The sequence below is a fragment of the Pituophis catenifer genome, unplaced genomic scaffold (assembly GCF_029215685.1).
Source record: "Pituophis catenifer annectens isolate HBS135680 unplaced genomic scaffold, rPitCat1.0.hap2 SCAF_3, whole genome shotgun sequence".
NCBI classification, from domain to species: domain Eukaryota; kingdom Metazoa; phylum Chordata; class Lepidosauria; order Squamata; family Colubridae; genus Pituophis; species Pituophis catenifer.
Genome location: NW_027256883.1, coordinates 11122956 through 11142123, shown reverse-complemented (window position 1 = coordinate 11142123; position 19168 = coordinate 11122956). Strand labels below are relative to the sequence as shown.

At 40.9% G+C, this 19168-nt stretch overlaps 1 protein-coding gene across 1 annotated transcript in view; it reads left to right on the top strand.

Annotated features, from left to right (window-relative positions):
• The window catches only part of TG (thyroglobulin), a 178295-nt gene that overhangs the window by 46833 nt on the left and 112294 nt on the right, over positions 1–19168 (top strand). Inside the window, exons 21-26 of the mRNA XM_070940321.1 lie at positions 597–712; positions 4018–4129; positions 12885–13082; positions 15045–15212; positions 16431–16496; positions 18893–18973. Coding sequence (XP_070796422.1) covers positions 597–712; positions 4018–4129; positions 12885–13082; positions 15045–15212; positions 16431–16496; positions 18893–18973 — 741 coding nt within the window. The remainder of the gene's footprint in view (positions 1–596; positions 713–4017; positions 4130–12884; positions 13083–15044; positions 15213–16430; positions 16497–18892; positions 18974–19168) is intronic.

Below are 19168 nucleotides of genomic sequence, written 5' to 3'. Positions count from 1 at the left end.
AACCTGGAAGCTTTCAGATTCGGGTTTTCCCAGATGTGCCAATATGACATCTCTAATAAACTGGAACTTTGAGGAACTTCAAGCCTCAGAGTTTTCTTTAGTTGGGGGTGTTACTTGGAACCCTGACATTAACCCAAATCTGACACAAGGACTTCACCGTTCAGCCCTGAGCTACAAATCTTCTCTTCTATTGTTATCAGGAGTTGGTATTCATGGCAGCTATGTATTTCCTTCAACGAATGAAGGGAAATATAGGTATCCCTGGATAATGTTGAAGGATCAAATCTGGGTCGTTCACTGAGAGTAGAAAGTTTGTCTTCTGAGCTTTCGGATCGTGCTGGAGCCCATCCTCAGGAAACTTCTCTCTAGCAGAATGTTATTTCCTTCGATGTTTATGATATACCCTCAGAGTATAAATTGATACCTGTCCTATATTGAGTAGAGGCTCAATATACAAAGTCAAATGCTGTCCAATTGAACAGAGGAGCTTATCTAAAATAAGACCAGTGTATCTACTGCTGGTTGCATTCGTTGCTCAAGCAAAGGCAGTGGTATTGATTCCAGAGCTCACGTGACACATCTTTTGATGTTTACAGAGTGTGAAGAGGATGAGTCCTGTGGATTTCTCACCATATCAACCGTGGGCTCGGAAACGTTGTGCGAGCTGTACAGTGCTCGGGAGAGCAATTATAACTGCTCTACTTCTGGACTGGTAACTACGTACATTTGTTTTCTGATGATAAGATAGGGAGCTAAAAGTGATACCTTCTCCTTTTAAGTGTGCTTTGAGATCCATCAAATGGGGCTCCATTAAGGGCTTGAAAGCTGAAAAATGGTAGCATTAAGAAGGTGTTTTAAGATCAAGGGCTTAATCTTAACCCTGCCATGGGAGTGGATTTTATTCCATGTACATTACAAGTATCATCTTCTTTTAACGACCCCATAATTCCTTGCATTGGGGTGGAGTCTGGGCAATTGAATGGAGCTGAGTTTTTACTGGCCGGAGGCCCTTCCTGTCACCAATACGGAGCTTTGTTCAGCAGATATATTCCCAGTGTGCCCAGACAGAGAAATATCTGCCTCTACCTAGGATCGAACTCATAGCCTCCTGATTGTGAGACGAGAGCTCCACCTCTAAGCTACCGCACCACTCATGTACATTACAAGTATGACACTGTAATGTAGAATCAGTGGTGAAATGCAGTTACCTTCGCTACCGGTTCAGAAATGTGAGTGTGTGTGCACCTCTTCTGCGCATGCACAGAACGTTCAGGGTCAAAAATGGATGTAATGATATCCCAGTGGGTGGGTGGAGCCTCCCGCCGCCGGCCCTACCAGTTCGTGCGAGCCGGATAGATCCAGCCAGATTTCACCACTGTGTAGAACATAGAATCATAAGGCTGGACGGGACCTCGGAGGTCTTCTTCTCCAGCCCCCTGCTCAAAGCAGAGACCTTATATCATCCTGATCAAATGGTTGTCCAGTCTATTTTTGAAAACCTCCAGTGATGGAGCAATTCAGTGGAATTATCTTCTGTGCAAACCAGGGGTGGGTTCTAAATTTTTTTTACTACCGGTTCTGTGGGTGTGTCTTATTTTGTGGGTGTGGCTTAATGGTCATATGACAATTATTTAAGATTTAGCAGAGGTACTGGTCTACCAGGCTTTTAACTGCTTGCAGAGCTATACCGGTCTACCTATGTATTTTTGCAGGCACTGGTCTACCCATTTATTTTTGCAGGCACTGGTCTACTCATTTGTTTTCTTTTAACACTGATCAGCTGTAGGGCGTTCCTTTGAAGCCCCGTGGCAAGAGTTTAAACATTTTTTTTCCCTCTATCCGATAGCTGGGACTCAGGAGGCAGCAATAGATTGTGGGTGGGGCCAAATAAAAGGTAAGAATAACGCGGGGGGCGGGGGCGGCAGAACTGGTTCGGTGACGTTATATCGTCACCGCTACCGGCTCGGCCGAACCGGGCCGAACCGGGAGGAACCCACCACTGGTGTAAACCCATAGAGGATTGCACTGGACATCTCATCTTGACAAGCACAGCTGTTTGTAAATAATCTCGCACAGCAGTGTTCTCCAAAGTCAGACTCCTTCAGATCTTCAACTTCCAAACATTCTAATAGAAGTTTAGTTCTGGCCCAGCTCTTCAATCGGAATAGAGCTGGAAGGAACCTCGGAGGTCTTCCAGTCCAACGCCCCACCCTACACAATTTGAGACAAGTAGACAAGAGGAGTGTTAACTTTGTCTGGTTGTATAAAACATAGAATAATAACATTGGAAGGGATCTTGGGGGTTTTCTAGTCCAACCCCCTATACCAGTGATGGCTGTGTGCCAAAAGTGGGAGAGTATGGGGGGGGTTGCACATGCGCGTGGCCAAACCCATAATTCAATGTGCCCCATGCATGCGCGTGCTCCCCCACTTTTGGCATGTGATGGCCCGGTGGGCCCGGTAGGCCCGTTTTTCTCACTCCCCAGGCTCCAGAGGCTTTCTAGGAGCCTGGGGAGGGAGAAAACGGCCTTCCCCACCCCCCCACCCCCCGGAGGCCCTCCAGAGACCAGAAACAGCCCATTTCCTGACTTCCGGTGGGCCCGGAAGGCCCATTTTTCATCCCCCCAGGCTACTAGAAAGCTTCTAGAGCCTTGGGAGGGTGAAAAATGGGCCTTCTGGGCCCACCGGAAGTCGGGAAATGAACCGTTTTGAGCCTCCGGAGGCCCTCCAGAAGCCAGAAACAGCCCATTTCCCGACTTTCAGTGGGTCCAGAAGACCCCAAAATCAGCTGGCTGGCACATGCATGCACACTGGAGCTGGCCAATGCTCATGTGCCCACAATGCTCGCGTGCCATAGGTTCGCCATCGCGGCCCTATACTATTCCAGACAGGTGGCTGTCACCTCCAGTGATGAAGCAACCACAGCTTCTGAAGGCAAACTGTTCCACTGGTTAATTGTTCTGTCAAAACATTTCTCCTTACTTCTAGGTTGGATGTCTCTTTAACAAGGTTTCACCCATTGCTTCTTGCCCTGCCCTCTGGTGCTTTGGAGAAGAAGTCAATCCCGTCTTCCCTGTGACAGCCCCTCAAGTAATGGAAGACAGTTACCATGTCCCTTCTACTCCTTCTCTTCCATAGGCTAGACATAACCTAACTCCAGGGGTGAAATCCAGCAGGTTCTGACAGGTTCTGGAGAACTGGTAGCGGAAATTTTGAGCAGTTCAGAGAACCGGTAGCGGAAATTTTGAGTAGTTCGAAGAACCGGCAAATATCACCTCTGGCTGGCCCCAGAGTGGAATGGGAATGGGGATTTTGCAGTATCCTTCCCTTGGAGTGAGGTGGGAATGGAGATTTTGCAGTATCCTTCCCCTGCCCTGTCCACCAAGCCCCACCCACTAAGCCAGACCACACCACACCACGCCCACCAAGCCACACCCACAGAACCGGTAGTAAAAAAAAAATGGATTTTCACCACTGCCTAACTCCCTCAACCATTAATCACATGATTTAGCCTCCAGACCCTTTATCATCATCATAATCATCATCATTATTATCATTATTATTATTATTGGTTAATCTTTAGTGAGATTCACAGCCTTTGAGGCTGGTTAATAGCTCAGCAGCTTGAGTCCTAACCAAGGACCTAGGAACTGTTAAGGTATCGTCGGAGGATGTAAGCTGTTCCGAGTACAGCTTATTATTATTATTATTATTATTATTATTTATTTATTTATTTATTTATTTATTTATTTATTTATTTATTTATTTAATTAATTTGTATACTGCCCTTCTCCAGCAGGACTCAGGGTGGTGAACAGCCACGGTAAAACACAACATATAAAATTTAAAAGCAGTTTAAAAGACATTAAATGATTTTGGCCCTCAATTTAAAACAACCCAGTTAAAACCAATTTCAAATTAAAACCGCAAGGATCATATGAGTTGCTCTTCTCTGCAATCCGGCAGCCCATATCATCGACTACAAATTAGCTTTCTCTGAATATTTCTTTATCTTAGGTTCAAGGTGCCTGGGAGAATTCTCTCGCCACCAGCATTGCCAGTCTCAGCTGCCTAATTAAAGTGAGAAGCCCAGAGAAGAAAGATTCGTTGAGCGCGTACCTGAAGAAAGGTATGTACAGAAGAGCTTTAATTACTCTCAGGGTCTGTGCAAGAGAGTTGACCACCAACAATTTTATGCTTTAGAGCTATGATGCTCAAGTTGAGGTTCAGAAGACGTTGGTGTGGGTTTGGATATCCACTAGATCGGAGTTTCCACTGTTTTCGGCTTTGCGGACTGGGGGGGTGGAGAGAGGGGATGGTTCCATGCAAGCGGCCAGCAAGCACGCGTGCACAGCTCCATTTGCACGAGTGGCATGCACGTGTCCCTGCCACTCACTTAAAGGGAGCACGTGCACACGTGCTCGCTCACTTCTTGTACAAGTGAGGATGCACTTGCTCGCGTTGCTCTCCAGCTGTTTCCGTGGCCTGGTCCACTAGTGGATGGAGGCCCATAGGTTGGGGAACCCTGCATTAAATGATCTTCTTGTGGCCCATCAGCCGCTGGTCCCTCCAGCAGCCGAATCAGAGGAGGAGGAGGTGTGGGAGTCAGAGTCAGCAGCAAGGCAACCTGAGAGCTCTGAGAGGGAAGAGGGAATGAAGCTGGCAGAGAGAGAGAGAGACAGAGGTGGAGCCTGGGCCATCCATCAGCCCTCAGATGGAGAGTCAACAGCAAGGGTGAAATCCAGCAGGTTCTGACAGGTTCTGGAGAACCGGTAGCGGAAATTTTGACTAGTTTGGAGAACCGGCAAATACCACCTCTGACTGGCCCCAGAGTGGAGTGGGAATGGAGATTTTGCAATATCCTTCCCCCAGGAGTGGGGAGGGAATGGGGATTTTGCAGTATCCTTTCCCTGGAGTGGGGTGGGAATGGAGATTTTTCAGTATCCTTCCCCTGGAATGGGGTGGGAATGGAGATTTTGCAGTATCCTTCCCCTGCCATGCCTACCAAGCCCCACCACGCCCACCAAGCCATGCCCACAGAACCGGTAGTAAAAAAAAAATAGATTTCACCACTGGTCAACAGCCCCCAGGTCTGGAGGTGGCTGATGAGGAAGAGGAGGAACAGCTGGGTCCAGTGCCTGATGCGCAGATGCGCAGAAGGCAGAGGAGAGGAGAGCAGTGGAAATCTATGGGCCGGTCCTTGGGAAGGAAGAGCCACAGCTGCTAGCGAAGACCCACCCTAGCTCTGGGGATAAAAGGCAGGGGGCAGAGATGAATAGATGTGGCAGACAACTATTCATCTCCTGCTGGGCAGACTTGTTAGCCTGAGGTGAAAGAGAAACTTTGTGCCGGGACTGTCGGCACTCCTAATTAAAGGAATCTTTGAGTTCACTTCAGAGGGTTTGTCGTGTTTGGGGAGATGGGTCAGAACAGATCTTCCTAAACTGGCCGGTCGCTGGTCACCACCAGCCTCACTGCCTCCCTATGTATGCTGCCAGTCAGTAAGTTTGTGAAAACAGATCAATGGTTAAAAATGAATTCCTTGAAGCACAAAAGCCTACGGATCAATACAAATAACAATAACAGTATAAGTAGTCCTCAGCTTGTGACCATTCATTTAACAATGATTCAAAGTTACGATGACCTTGAAAAAAAACAACCCTGTCCTTGTACTTAACAATAATCAGAAGTTGCGACCACGATGGGCAGGCTCCATGACGGTCATAATCTGAGGACTATGTCAGTGGTGGATTTCAAATTTTTTTACTACCGGGTCTGTGGGCGTGGCTTGGTGGGCGTGGCTTGATGGGCGTGGCAGGAGAAGTATCCCACCCCACTCCGGGGGAAGGATACTGCAAAATCCCCATTTCCTCCCGATCAGCTGGGACTTGGGAGGCAGAGAATAGATGGGGGCGGGGCCAGTCAGAATTTCTCCGAACTACTCAAAATTTCCGCTACCGGTTCTCCAGAACTGGTTAGAACCTGTTGAAACCCTGTCAAGTATTTGCAAGCCATTGGCACATGTGTCATATAGACACCAGTGGAGGCAGAGAGTGTCTCCACCCCTATGTGGAAAGGAGGGGCTTACCCTGAGTATAAAACCCCCTCCAACCTTTTCCACCTCACTCTCTCTCTCTCTCTCCATCTCTCTCTTTTCATGTTTATTCCTCATGAGACTTGATCTCTGTTGTACATAGTTAATATGATTTTTTTTTTTTTTTAAATAGTTTTTATTGAATATAAATATTAAAAAAGACATACGTAACATATACACAACGAACATTTATACAACATATACACAAAAAGAATATAATTTCTTCTTAAGCATTTTTTCAGAGTGACGTTCTACAATTCTACTTATAATATATTCCTTCACCTTTCTGTAATCTAATAATATTTTTATTACATATATATGTATCAATCGGTAATATATCCCCTATATTTTTTGTATATTTCTAATTTTTAACCAATTATACCAACTATTCCATATTTTATAATAGTCTGATTCTTCTTTTTCTTGTAGTTCTTTGGTTAACCTATCCATTTCAGCGCATTCTAAAATTTTCCCTATTACTTCTGTTTCACTTGGTATTTTTTCTTGTTTCCAATTTCTTGCGTAGATTATTCTTGCAGCAGTTAATATGTGAATTGTAAGATATTTAATATCCTTAGGGTATGATTTGTTAAATATTCCTAATAAAAATGTTTCTGGTTCTTTTTCAATCTGTGTTTTTGTTATTTGTTCCAACCATTTTTTGATGTTAGACCAAAATTTTTTTGCTGCCGGGCATGTCCACCATAAATGATAGAAAGTCCCTTGTGCCTTTTTGCACTTCCAACAAATTGGGCTATTTTTAGGTTGTATTTTTGCCAATCTGGTTGGAGACATATGCCACCGATAAAACATTTTCAGTTGGTTTTCCTTGTACGCCGTTGCTTTCGTTAACTTTAGGTTTTCCTGCCAAAACTTTTCCCATTTTTCCAAAGGTATTGTGTGTTTGATATTTTGAGCCCACTTAATCATCGTTTCTTTGACTGTCTCTTCTTCCAATTTATAGCGTAGGAGAAATTTATAAATTCTACTAATTAATTTATTTTCTGAATCTAATATAATTTTATCTATTTCTTGTTTTTGATTGTAAATTTCATATGTTTTTATATGCTCTCTATATTTAGATTGTATTTGAGTGTAAGTCCACCAGTCTATTCCTCTGTGTAAATCTGTCTCCAATTGTTGTTTTGTCTTTAGTTTGCCTTGATAGTCAATTATATCTTTATATCTAATTATTTTTGTCTTATCTGTTAAATTTGGGTGTCTAATTGATTCCGCCGGTGCTAGCCAATTTGGTATCTTCATATAATGTTGTTTTTTAATTTTAAGCCAAATTTGTAATAGTGAGTTCCTTATTGTATGTGTTTTAAAATATGAATGTGTTTTGTATTTCTCATCCCACATAAAGGAGTGCCAGCCAGTTTGAAGTTCGTGTCCCTCAATTGTTAAAGTTCTAGAGTCCTTTAATTCTATCCAATCTTTGACCCACGATAGTACTGCTGCTTGGTAGTATATCTCCCAGTCAGGGAGTGCAGCTCCTCCTCTATCTTTTGTATCCTGAAGCAGTTTAAATTTTATTCGTGGCCTTTTCCCTTGCCAAATAAATTTAGATGTTATTTTATTCAGCTTTTCAAAAAACGGTTTATCTATTTTAATTGGGGTGACCTGAAACAAATATAGAAATTTAGGTAATATAATCATTTTGATAGCCGAAATTCTTCCTAGGAATGAAATGTGTAAATTTTCCCATTTTTCTAAATCTTTCTTTGTTTGTTCTAGTAATTTATCATAATTATTTTCTTTAATTGCTGATGTTCTTGTGGATAAGCAGATTCCTAGATATTTTATTTTTTTTGTTGTTTGAATTTGTATATTATCTATCAAATCTTTTGTTTGGATTTCCGTAAGTTTTTTAACAATTAGCTTCGATTTATTTTTATTAATTTTTAGTCCAGCCACTTCTCCAAATTCTTCTATTTTTTGAAACAAATTAGGTATAGATTCCATAGGATTTTCTGTCAAAAACACTAAGTCATCAGCAAAGGCTTGAACTTTGTATTCTTCTTTATTAATCCTTAAACCTTCAATTCCTTGATCTTCTCTAATTTTTTTCAACAGGGTTTCCAATGATAGAATATATAGTAAGGGGGAAAGTGGACAGCCTTGTCTAACTCCTTTTGTTATATTAAATTTGTCTGTTATATCATCATTCATAATTATCCTTGCTGATTGCTTGGTATAGATTTCTGCTATAATTTTCCCAAATTTTTCCCCAATTTGCATATTTTGTAGTTGTTCAATCATAAATTTCCAATTTTGGTTATCGAAGGCCTTTTGGGCGTCAAGAAAAACCAACACTGCCTGCTTCTCCGGGTGTGATTCATAGTATTCTAAAGCATTAAGTATTATTCTCATGTTGTTCTTTATTTGGCGTCCCGGCAGAAATCCATTTTGGTCTGGGTGTATATATGTATTTAATACTAATTTAATTCTTTCTGCCAAGATTGCTGCAAATATTTTGTAATCGGCATTCAATAATGAAATAGGTCTATAGTTTTGTATTAACTGGAGATCTGTGTCTTCTTTTGGAATGATTGTTATTATGGCTTCTGTCCATGAATTTGGTATCTTGGCTTTCTCCATAGCTTCATTATATAATCGCAACATATTCTCTCCCAATACTTCTTGCATTGTTTTATATATTTCTACCGGTAGCCCGTCAGGACCCGGTGTTTTATTGTTTTTTTGCTTTTTCAGTACTTCATCTAGTTCTAATTTGGTTATTGGCCTATTGAGAGTAATTCTTTGTTCTTCTGTGATTTTTGGCATTCCTGATTTCTCTATGTACTGTTTTATTTTATCTTCCTCTATTTTCCCCTGATTATATAGATTCGCATAAAATTTCTTAATAATATCTTTTTTGGCCTCTTTACTATGTTGAATTTCTCCTTTATCATCTTTCAATTGGTATATCATTCTTTTTTTCTGTTCTTTTTTCAGTTTATAGGCTAGCCATCTGCCCGTTTTATTTGCGTGCTCAAAATAGTTTTGTTTCGCCATTTTTATTTTTTGGGCTAGTTCTATTTGGTTTATCAAATTCAATTTATGCTTAATCATTTCCCATTCTTCTTTTATTGTTTTGTTCTGGGGCTTTTCCTGGAGTTTTTGTTCTATTTGTTTTAGGTCTTTCTCTAATTTATCTAATTGTTTTTTCTTCTCTTTATTCTTTTTCCTCGTATATGCTATTACTAGGCCCCTTATATATGCTTTTAAAGTATCCCATGTGTTTTGTAAAGAGGTTTCCTCTATTTTATTTATCTGAAAGAATATTTTTACTTCCTTTTCTAACATCAAATTAAATTCTTTTTCTTTACATAATCTTTGGTTCATTGTCCATCTCTTACGTCTTCTTTCCCCTTTCCAGTTTATGAATAGTGGATTGTGGTCTGCCCATTGGTTTGTGCCTATCTCAATTTTTTCTACTTCTGTTTTGATACTTGGGGTCATCCATGCCATGTCCAATCTTGACCAGGAGTTATGCGGATGGGAGTAAAAGGTGTATTGGGCCTCTTCTTCATGTGTTTCCCTCCATACGTCTGCCAAGTTTAGTTCTTCAGCCATAGTAAAGAATTCTTTTGGAAGTATTTCTTTTTTCTTTTGTTTTTTTTTCCCAGTTTTATAGTCTTTCTTTGCATTTACTATTGCATTATAATCCCCTATTACACAAATATCATCATATTCTAATTCTGCTAATTTTATATGTAGGTCTTTAAAAAAAACCTGTAGTTTTTGGTTAGGTGCATAAATCCCTACAATTAACATTTTCCTTTTTCCTATTTCTAATTCAACCATCACCACTCTACCTTGCTCATCGGTATAAACTAGTTTAGATTGTATTTTTTCTTTTACGTAAATCACTACTCCTTTTTTCTTTTTTGGGGCCAGAGATAAATATAATTTTCCTAATTTGGGGTTTTCTAGGATTTTTTGATAATCTTTTTGAATGTGTACTTCTTGCAGACATATTACATCTGCTTCTAATTTTCGTAATTTTGTGAAAATTTGATTCCTTTTCTTTGGGGCATTTAAGCCATTAATGTTTACCGAAAAGAGTTTGATCTGTTCATCCATTGCCTATTATATCTGTTTTTTGGTGTTTCTTGTTTCCATCCGTTCTCTAGGTTTTGCACCTTCTCTCTGTTCTCTCTCTTTTTCTTGCCTCTGTCTTATTTCTTTTTCTTCCTTTGTTTCTGTTGGTTCTTCTTCTTGACTTTTACTATCTGTTTCCTCCTTACTTTCCTGTTCTACTTCTAGTCTAAAATGTGTGTTATGAAATTCTCTTGCCTTTTCTAGAGTATCTATTTTATATCTTTTGTCTTCCCACGTAATTAAGATCCCCTCTATTGGCAACCATCTATACATTATCTTGTATTTGATCAGTAGTTGTGTTAAAAACTGATATTGTTGTCGTAGATTTCTTACTCTTCAGGGTATCTGTTTTAAAATTATAATTTCTTTTCCATTATAGATCACCGTTTCTTCTCTAGATTTCTTATAGGCTTCATCTCGGATTGATTTTTTTAAAAATTTAACATGGACTTCTCTCGCCAATCTGTGTCTTCTTATATAATTTGTTTGTACACGATAAGTTTCTTCCAATTGTCCTTTTATTTCTTCTGGCTCTTTTTGTATCATTCCTGCAATAATCTCCACCATCTTTCCTTCTAAGTCCTCATTTTTTTCTTCTGGGACATTTTGAAAACGCAAGAAGTATGAGGCCTTTTCCATTTCGAGCATGGCCAAGGAATCTGACATTTCTTTGTTTAGTTGTAGGGTTTTTTGTTCCATTGCTTCTACTTTTAATTCCACATGATCTATTTTTGTTTCCGTTTTCCTAATTCTCTGTTCATTTTCTGCTATAGAATTTTGAATGCCCCCAATTTTATCTTTCATGGTCTTAATATCTTCCTTAACTTCTCCTAATTCATTTCTGATCTCTGCATGGAACGTTCTCATTTCTTCCTGATTTTCAGCTATTTTTTCTTGTGTTTGAAGCAGTGTTTCCTGGATCTTTTGAAACATATCTTGTATTACATTAGGTGCCATTTCCAGTTTTTCTTTTTCTTTTTCTTTCCCCATCATGCTATCTATTGTTTTTTGTTGTGAGGGGGAAGGGGTCATTACTAACGTACTAGTTGTAGGTTTTTTCCCTGTCTTTGTTATGGTGGATGTTGTAGACATTTTTAATATTCGTGTAAAGCTTTCCAACCTTAACATCAATTATTAAGTTATTCCTTAATATCTCTTTTCCCCTCCAAATACTACTTATACACCACACAACTTATATATAGTTATATTATATTATATTGCCAGTTATCCCAATTAAGCAATTAATTCTTGTTCACAGTATAAATCTATTTACTTATCAATCAGGATTTTAATTTAGTTTTCTTAATTTTCTAATTAGCAATCTTTTCAGTTACCCCCTTTTTCAATCAGTCTATCTCAGAGATATATAAAAATCAGTCTTTCGCTTTAACAATAATTCCTTGTCTAACTACAATTCCACAATACAATTTATAGCTATAAAAATATTGTCAACTTATATATTTCTTTCAAATATTAAACTTTTTAACTAATTAAACATTTCAAAATTAATAATTCACTTAATTTTTATTTTCTTTAGTCCTTATTGTCTTCTTGCTTTACCTCTCTCAGTCTGTTCTTTCACAATCATGAAAAACGCAATCTGTGTCGTCTCAGTCTTTTTTTTTTAATTTCTTCTCCCAGTCATCGGATCTCTGCATTCAATTTTCAAATCTTTTTTTTTTTTAAACTTGAGTTCTTATTATCCAAAGTTATTTGTAAATCCAGAGTTCGAAATCCCGACAGATCTTCTGTATCCGTGAAATTCACCACTTAGTCCGGTATTTCAGTCTCTGTATTCGGTTTCCAATGTTTGGGGTTTGAATCAGTTATAATTCCCAAGATCAAACAGCTTGTCTCTATATCCACAAAGTCCACAGGCTGCTCCCTTTGATCAGCTGTAAAGGTCCGCAGTCAGACCGCTTCGAGCGCTATTTCTCCTTTTCTTATATTTGCTTAGTCATTCTATGGGATTCTCTCTTCCGCGCTATAATTATTCCCCCTTTTTTCCTTCTCCTCTTGTATCGCCGCTGTTGTAACTCACTTGTCTTTCTCTGATTCGCTCGCGCGTCCCATTTGCCGTCTCTGTTGTAGGTGATCTATCTGACAGTCACTCGGATTTGCTTCCACTTTTTGCTTCGATCTAGGCGGGCGCCATCCCTCCTGTCCGCCGATAAGGCCGACTTCTTCTCCACCAATTTAAGAGGTTGATCGCTCGACCTCCCTGATGACAGCGCAACACCAGGGGGCTTCGCGAATTCCTCTTTCGTTTCCCGATCCCTCCAAGTTCGGGAATGCCCCTAAAGAGCAATTAATGAGGAAATTTGGGTTTCAGAGACGGAGCCTCCGTTTCCTCACCCATTCGTGATGACGTCACCGCCGGAAGTCCTTGATTTATTATATGAATAAATACGTTTAAGACATTTATTTATGCATCTGCCTCTGAACTCTTCTATGTTCCTGAATGTTTCTATGATCCCAACTCCACAAACCCATCTCTGGACTACGTGTACAACAGAGAGCAGTTTAAAAAGTTCTACCTCACTTCAAGCCAGGAGCAAGTAACTTTTTTTTAAAAAAAAAAGATAGGATTTTTGGAATTTTGACAGTGTGTTGTGGACATTCTCACAAAGTCGTTCCAACGAAGGGAGTAGGCTATTAGAAACAGTTGCCCCTTTGTTTCCAGGACAAGAATTCACGACAGTGGGAGTCAAGACATTTGAGAAGACTGATTTCCAGGATGTTGTTTCTGGCGTGTACAGCATTTCGGTTGTATCAGCATCTGCTACATCTTTGACAGATGTTCATCTCTTCTGCCGCCAAGCTTGCCACCAAGATGCTTGCTGTGATGGCTTTATCCTAAGCCAGCTCATACTTGATGGAGGTAATTGTTTAGGCTACAGCTGGGGATGAGAAGGTCATAATTTCTTTTACACTATGTGCTTAGGAGTTCTGCCCACTGGAGTAGAAATCAAGTTTTTTTTTTTATCTTAACAACAACATAGGTGATAAAGTTCTATGTGATTAATTTCAAGACAGGGTAACTTGTGATGACATTTTATTAGTCAGTGATAATGGTTAAGCTTGCAGATGTTACAGTTTATAATTCAGGAAGTGGTGTGCAAACTTTCTGGAATGTGAGAGTAATTGAAAAGAAAATGGAAGAATTGCCATTTCTTCCTCCATTGGAGTTTGTTCTTGTTGTTCTTTTAAATGTTTATAAACATGTCAGTGACTTTGAAAACGTCTTTCTAGCCCAGGGATCCACAACCTTAAACACTCAAAGAGCTATTTGGACTCATTTCCCACAGAAAAGAAAACACCGGGAGCCACAAAACCCTTCCCGTGCCTGACTATTTCTTGAGTGGCCACAAAACTAGTATATATAGTTGAATTAAATGTTCTGTTTCCTTCTGAAACTTTCTTTTCTTGGATTTATCCATAGTTGGCCTACCAGGGGTTGAAAAGCTCAATAAATTGTGTGTGCACATTGGCGGTTGTGACACATATTTTGAGTGATAGGGACCCACAGCAGAGGGGTGAAAGAGCGACATGCGGCTCCAGACCACTGTTCTAGCCAAACTAGGATTGGGGAGAAACAAATCTAAATCCTCACAACTGTGAAGCCAATTAGGCTGGTGTGGGTTGCTGGGAATTCGCAGGGGTTCGGGAAAACCTCTAGCAAAGATTCTGTGCAGTTTGGAGAACCCCCAAATCCCACTCTTGGCTGGCCCCGCCTACCACGCCCCTCCCCTCCCATCCCAGGAGTCCCCACACGGCCTGTTTTGGATGCAGGTAAGAGGTTTGGTACTGTTTTCGCCCTCCCGGAGGCTCAAGAAAAGCCTCTGGAGCCCGGGGAGGGCAAAAATGGCCCCCCAATGGTGCAGGAGGCCGATGAGGCCACGCCCACCATGGCCACGCTCACCCAGCAACTGGGGAGAGAACCCCTTGCTAAAATTTTTGAAGCCCAGCCCTGCAACTAGGTGATCTTATGTCAATCTGAATTTCTCACTGTTGTTGTGAGGTTGAAATGTGGTGGAAGAAGGACCATGCTTTTCCATTATAGAAAAGGCAGGATGTAGGTTGAACAAAGCAAGAAAATGTTGAAAAATAAAATACCCTTACAGTCAAGAATCCTTCAAATGCCCTAATTAAAAATACATACTGATACACAATTTCAGAATCAAATTCAGAAGTTCAGATAAGGGATGAATGGACCATACTTTGCTCCATTTACCCAAGTTTTCCAGACCATTTATGAATATATCAGAATTGGACTGAAATATACAAGGGGAGTGAGAATCACTGGAATGTGAGGTACATATCTTTCAGGTATTTTTTTTTTTTTGACACTCCTTGGAATGACCATGTAACTGCACAATATTTCAGCCTCTGGCTTCCCTTGGACCATGCTGAAGTTGTAGATCTATTCTGTGATAACAGAGGTGTTCCTCTGTAGTGTGAGACATATATCTAGAGGCATCTCTCTCTTTTTTTGACACTCCTTGGAATGACCATGTAACTGCACAATATTTCAGTCTCTGGCTTCCCTTGGTCTGTGCTGAAGTTGTAGATCTAATCCGTGATACAGAGGATATTCCTGAAGAATTAGGGTTGCCCGGTGTCTTCTCGAGCTTCTTGAATTTCCAAGATGAATTGAATGGAATGAGTTCTTTTATACTTCCTATGAAGGGGAAAAGCAAGACTTTTCCCCTTCTTAGCAGAATTACTGAGAAGGTTAATTGAACACTTCTCCAAATTTTCACTGCCAAGATCAAACTATTATTAGATTCAGAAACAAAGTAAATAGAACTGAACCCTGTAAATTTTTCTTCCTTGCATCCAGGCAGTATTGCTTGTAGCCTGCTGAGTTCTCCAGGTGCTTTGATCTGCAACCTTAATGACTGGGATGGAAGCTCAACCCGTCAGCAAGGTGACATATGTCAACGTGCAAAGTACAGTGAAGGGAAGAGCCAATACACAGTCAGAATTGGAGACCAAGTGCTTGCTGGAGGTAAGTGAGTAAGTTAATAGATTGGGCAACCATTTGACTAGATAGTGTAATTAACAGATTAACAGAGTTGGAAGGGACCTTGTAGGTCATCTAGTCCAACGCCCCACCCAATCAGGAGGTCCTACACCATTTCTGACAAATGGCGGTCCAGTCTCTTCTTGAAAGCTTCCAGTGATGAAGCTCCCACAACTTCTGAAGGCAACTTCTATTCCATTGGTTGATGGCTCTCACTGTCAGAAAATTTCTTCTTATTTCCAGGTTGAATCTCTCCTTGTTCAATTTCCATCCATTGTTCCTTGTCTGGCCTTTGGGTGTTTTGGAAAATAGCTTGACCCCCTCCTCTCTGTGGCAGCCCCTCAAATATTGGAAGACTGCTATCATGTTTTCCCTGGTCCTTCTCTTCACTAGACTAGCCACACCCAGTTCCTGTAACCGTTCTTCATATGTTTTAGCTTCCAGTCCCCTAATACTCTTGGTTGCTCTCCTCTGTACTCTTTCTAGAGTCTCAACATCTTTTTTATAGTGTGGTGACCAAAACTGGATGCAGTGTTCTAGGTGTGGTCTTACTAAGGCTTTGTAGAGTGGTATTAGTACCTCACTTGATCTTGATTGTATCCCTCTGTTAATGCAGTTTAGGATTGCATTGGCTCTTTTGGCTGTTGCTGCACACTGTTAGCTCATATTTAGCTGGTTGTCCAGTAAGACTGCAAGATCCCTCTCACAGTCACTGCTATTAAGCCTGGTTTCACCCAGTCTATATGTGAATAAGTACATGTCACTAAAGCCCTGATCATTTCCTGTTTGGATTTGCAACACACTCTACGCGAGGTTACCCTTAAAATGTTTCTGGAAGCTTCAGTTGGTACAGACTGCAGCTGTGTGAGCAATCTTGGATACTCCAAGGATGGTGCATGTAACACCTTTGCTCTGGGAGCTGCATTGGGTGCCAGTTTGCTTCCAGGTCCAATTCAAGGTGTTGGTTGTGACCTATAAAACTCTACATGGCTGGCAGGAATATGTAGGCAAGTATGGTTCCCCATTCTAGATCCAAAACTTGAGTCTTTAATCCTGCATTCATCCGTATTTCAAAATCAGCAGATTTGCTGCGTTATTTATTTTTTATTCTGCCCTCTGATGCTCAGAATGGATGCCAATGGTGACTCCTTGGAAAAGGAAAGCAAATTATGTGTTTTCTTTCTTTCTTTTTTTCTTTTTTAGCTTCTGAGCTTGCAGAAGACATAGAAAAATTCTTCATCGGCTTCCAGCGCGTTTATTTCTGGAAAGGTAGGAGATTTGGGGGTGATTTGCCAGGTGTCAAAAGGTAGAAGGAAGATGTTCAGATATGTGTCTCAGTAGAATGGGGGTCAGTTATGTCTTTTATAGGCGGAATATTCAGATGGGCCTATTATATAATTATATAATTTTATTACACACATGTACAAATAAATGTACGCATGCATAAATGTATACATGCACACAAATGCACATTCATATGCAGATGGCCAGCTAGGTGGCAGCACCTAGTTACATTTGGCTTATCCAAGAAGGCTAGATAGAGCTAGATTTCATTATTATTTTTATGGGTAACAAACCAGGAAATCTTCCGTTTGTTACTTTAAAGCAGGGGTCTCTAAACTTGGAGTTGCAAACTTACAGCTTTGCTGGCTGGAGAATTCTGGGAGTTGAAGTCCACAAGTCTTAAAGCTGCCAAGTTTGAAGACCTCTGACTTAAGAGTGTGTGGGAGAGGGCAGCAGCTATAATATATTTCAATTAACAACAATAACAACAAACCTATCATTTATTGTGGCAGCTTTAAACCGTCCAAGTCAATACAATTGTAAGGACATATTCATGTATTCATGAGGAGTTGAGGCTTGCTGATTTAGGTTTTTTTAGATGCCATTTCATTCGTAGCCTTCTCCCTTCCTCGTTATCTTTGTTATTTTTTTAATGTGGATATTTGTGCTTCTTAATGTTTTACCCTGTTGTTTTTACTTGGTTGTGATCCGCCTAGAGCTGGCAGATGGCAAGATGGGCGGTAGATAACATTTAATAAACAAATAAGCCTATTTGATGCATGCATAAAAGTTGTAAAACAATTGAAATATTTTACAGGCATCTCCTTGCTTAGATGTTCCAATCTGATTTGGAAACTTCCTTCAGCTTGGAATTGCAGCCAGATGCATAGCCTTGTTTGCCTGTCTGCCTGCCCCTCCTCTCTCCCTCCCTCCCTCTCTAATCTATATGTCTGTCTGTCTGTCTGTCTCCATACGGATTCAACACTCAGCTAAAGTAGACGTATGGACAGCTGTTAGACAGAATCCTTCTAATTTAAATAGAAATGTAACTGATGTTACTGCTTATATGAAAGATTGTAGACTAAGACCTGAACCTGGCATCCGTATGGCTCAAAAATCTCCCCATTAAAGAGAACCTTGAAGACTTAAAATTAATGTTAATGTAAGTTTAAACTGGACTTGACAAGGCAACCCTTCTTAAAATCAGACTAGGCTGTCATGCTTTCAAAGATTGGGCTGTCCTCCATATAGGAAATATGTCATATTCCAGGTTAGGGTGTTTCATTTTCAATCTCCTCTCAGATTATAATCCCCCCCCCTCCATTGGTAGCTTCTGAACATTTCAGGTCTACGGTAACTCGGCTTTTAACTGCCTTCCTGTCCAAGAGAATAACAGTATTAAAATGTGGCTTAGTTTCTGCTTAGGGGACACAAAGACTCAGTGGTTGAAGATGCTGAGCTTGTCAGCTTGTCAGGCTGGGTTTGAGACCCAAATGTAGCATGATGGGGTGAACCCCCGTAACTTGCCTCAGCTCCTGCCCACCTAGCAGTTTGCAAGCATGCAAATGCAAGTAGATTAATAGGTACCACTTTGGTGGGATGGTAACAGAGTTCTATGTGCCTCAGTGTATAGTCATGCTGGCCACTTGACCTATTCTGTCCCCATCTCACACATGCACACAAACAGATAGTCAGGGGTTAAATAAAACTGGCAGACAACAAATTCTTTCGATAAGAGGCTTGGCAGCAACCCAGTAGCTGCTTGCCAAGAACTTTACTCAGAGGGAGGGGGTGTTCCTCCGACAGATAAACCCAAACAAGATACACACAGTTCAAGAATTGTCAAGTCCAGTCCGTATTAAATCCAAGGCAGATAACGTTGTTTCAAAGATAGAATGTGACTCGCTAGTAGTTTGTTTTGTCTGTCACAGAGTCTGAATGGCCACCTCACCCCCTTTTATCACCTGTGGGGTGTGGTCCAGTGACTCAGCCTAATCTCTGGCACGCCTCCTTTTCTGCTGCACGCGCCTATCTTTCTGACACTGGCGTGGATCCAGCCAAGACTTATCTCCGTCACTGTCCGACTGCGAGGAGATACCTGGCTCCTGGCCAATCTCTTCTTCAGGAGACACCTGAGGCATTGCCAGAGAGGAGGGTCCTGGAGAGGGAGGCCTGGCCAACTCCTCTCCTTCATGTTCGGAGCCTTCTCCCTCCGATAACACAGGCTCAGGTAACGGAGCCACAACATGACCATGGAAATTGTTCAGACAACTCTGGGTCCATCAGCTAAGAAATGGAGACAAGCAACACCTACTAGAGTCAGACATGACTGGATAAGAAAAACCTTTACCTTTAGCTGGTTTTTGCTTGATTGCCTCTAGATTCTGACATGATGACCCGCATTGGATCTACCATGTGTGATGCTATTCTTGTTCCACCACAGTCTAAGTCTCTTCTGTCAGGTAGGTATGGGCCAGGCATCTAAATTTGTAGAAGTAGACTTTTCACAATAAAAGAACTGCTCTCCTCAATCTGTTCTTCTCTAAATGTGTTCAGATTACAACGTTTATACTATCCAAGGGAAGTCTGAACTTGGGATGTGGGGATTTGTAGATGCAACCCGCATAGAGGATGCCAGTTTAGAAGAAAGCCAATGA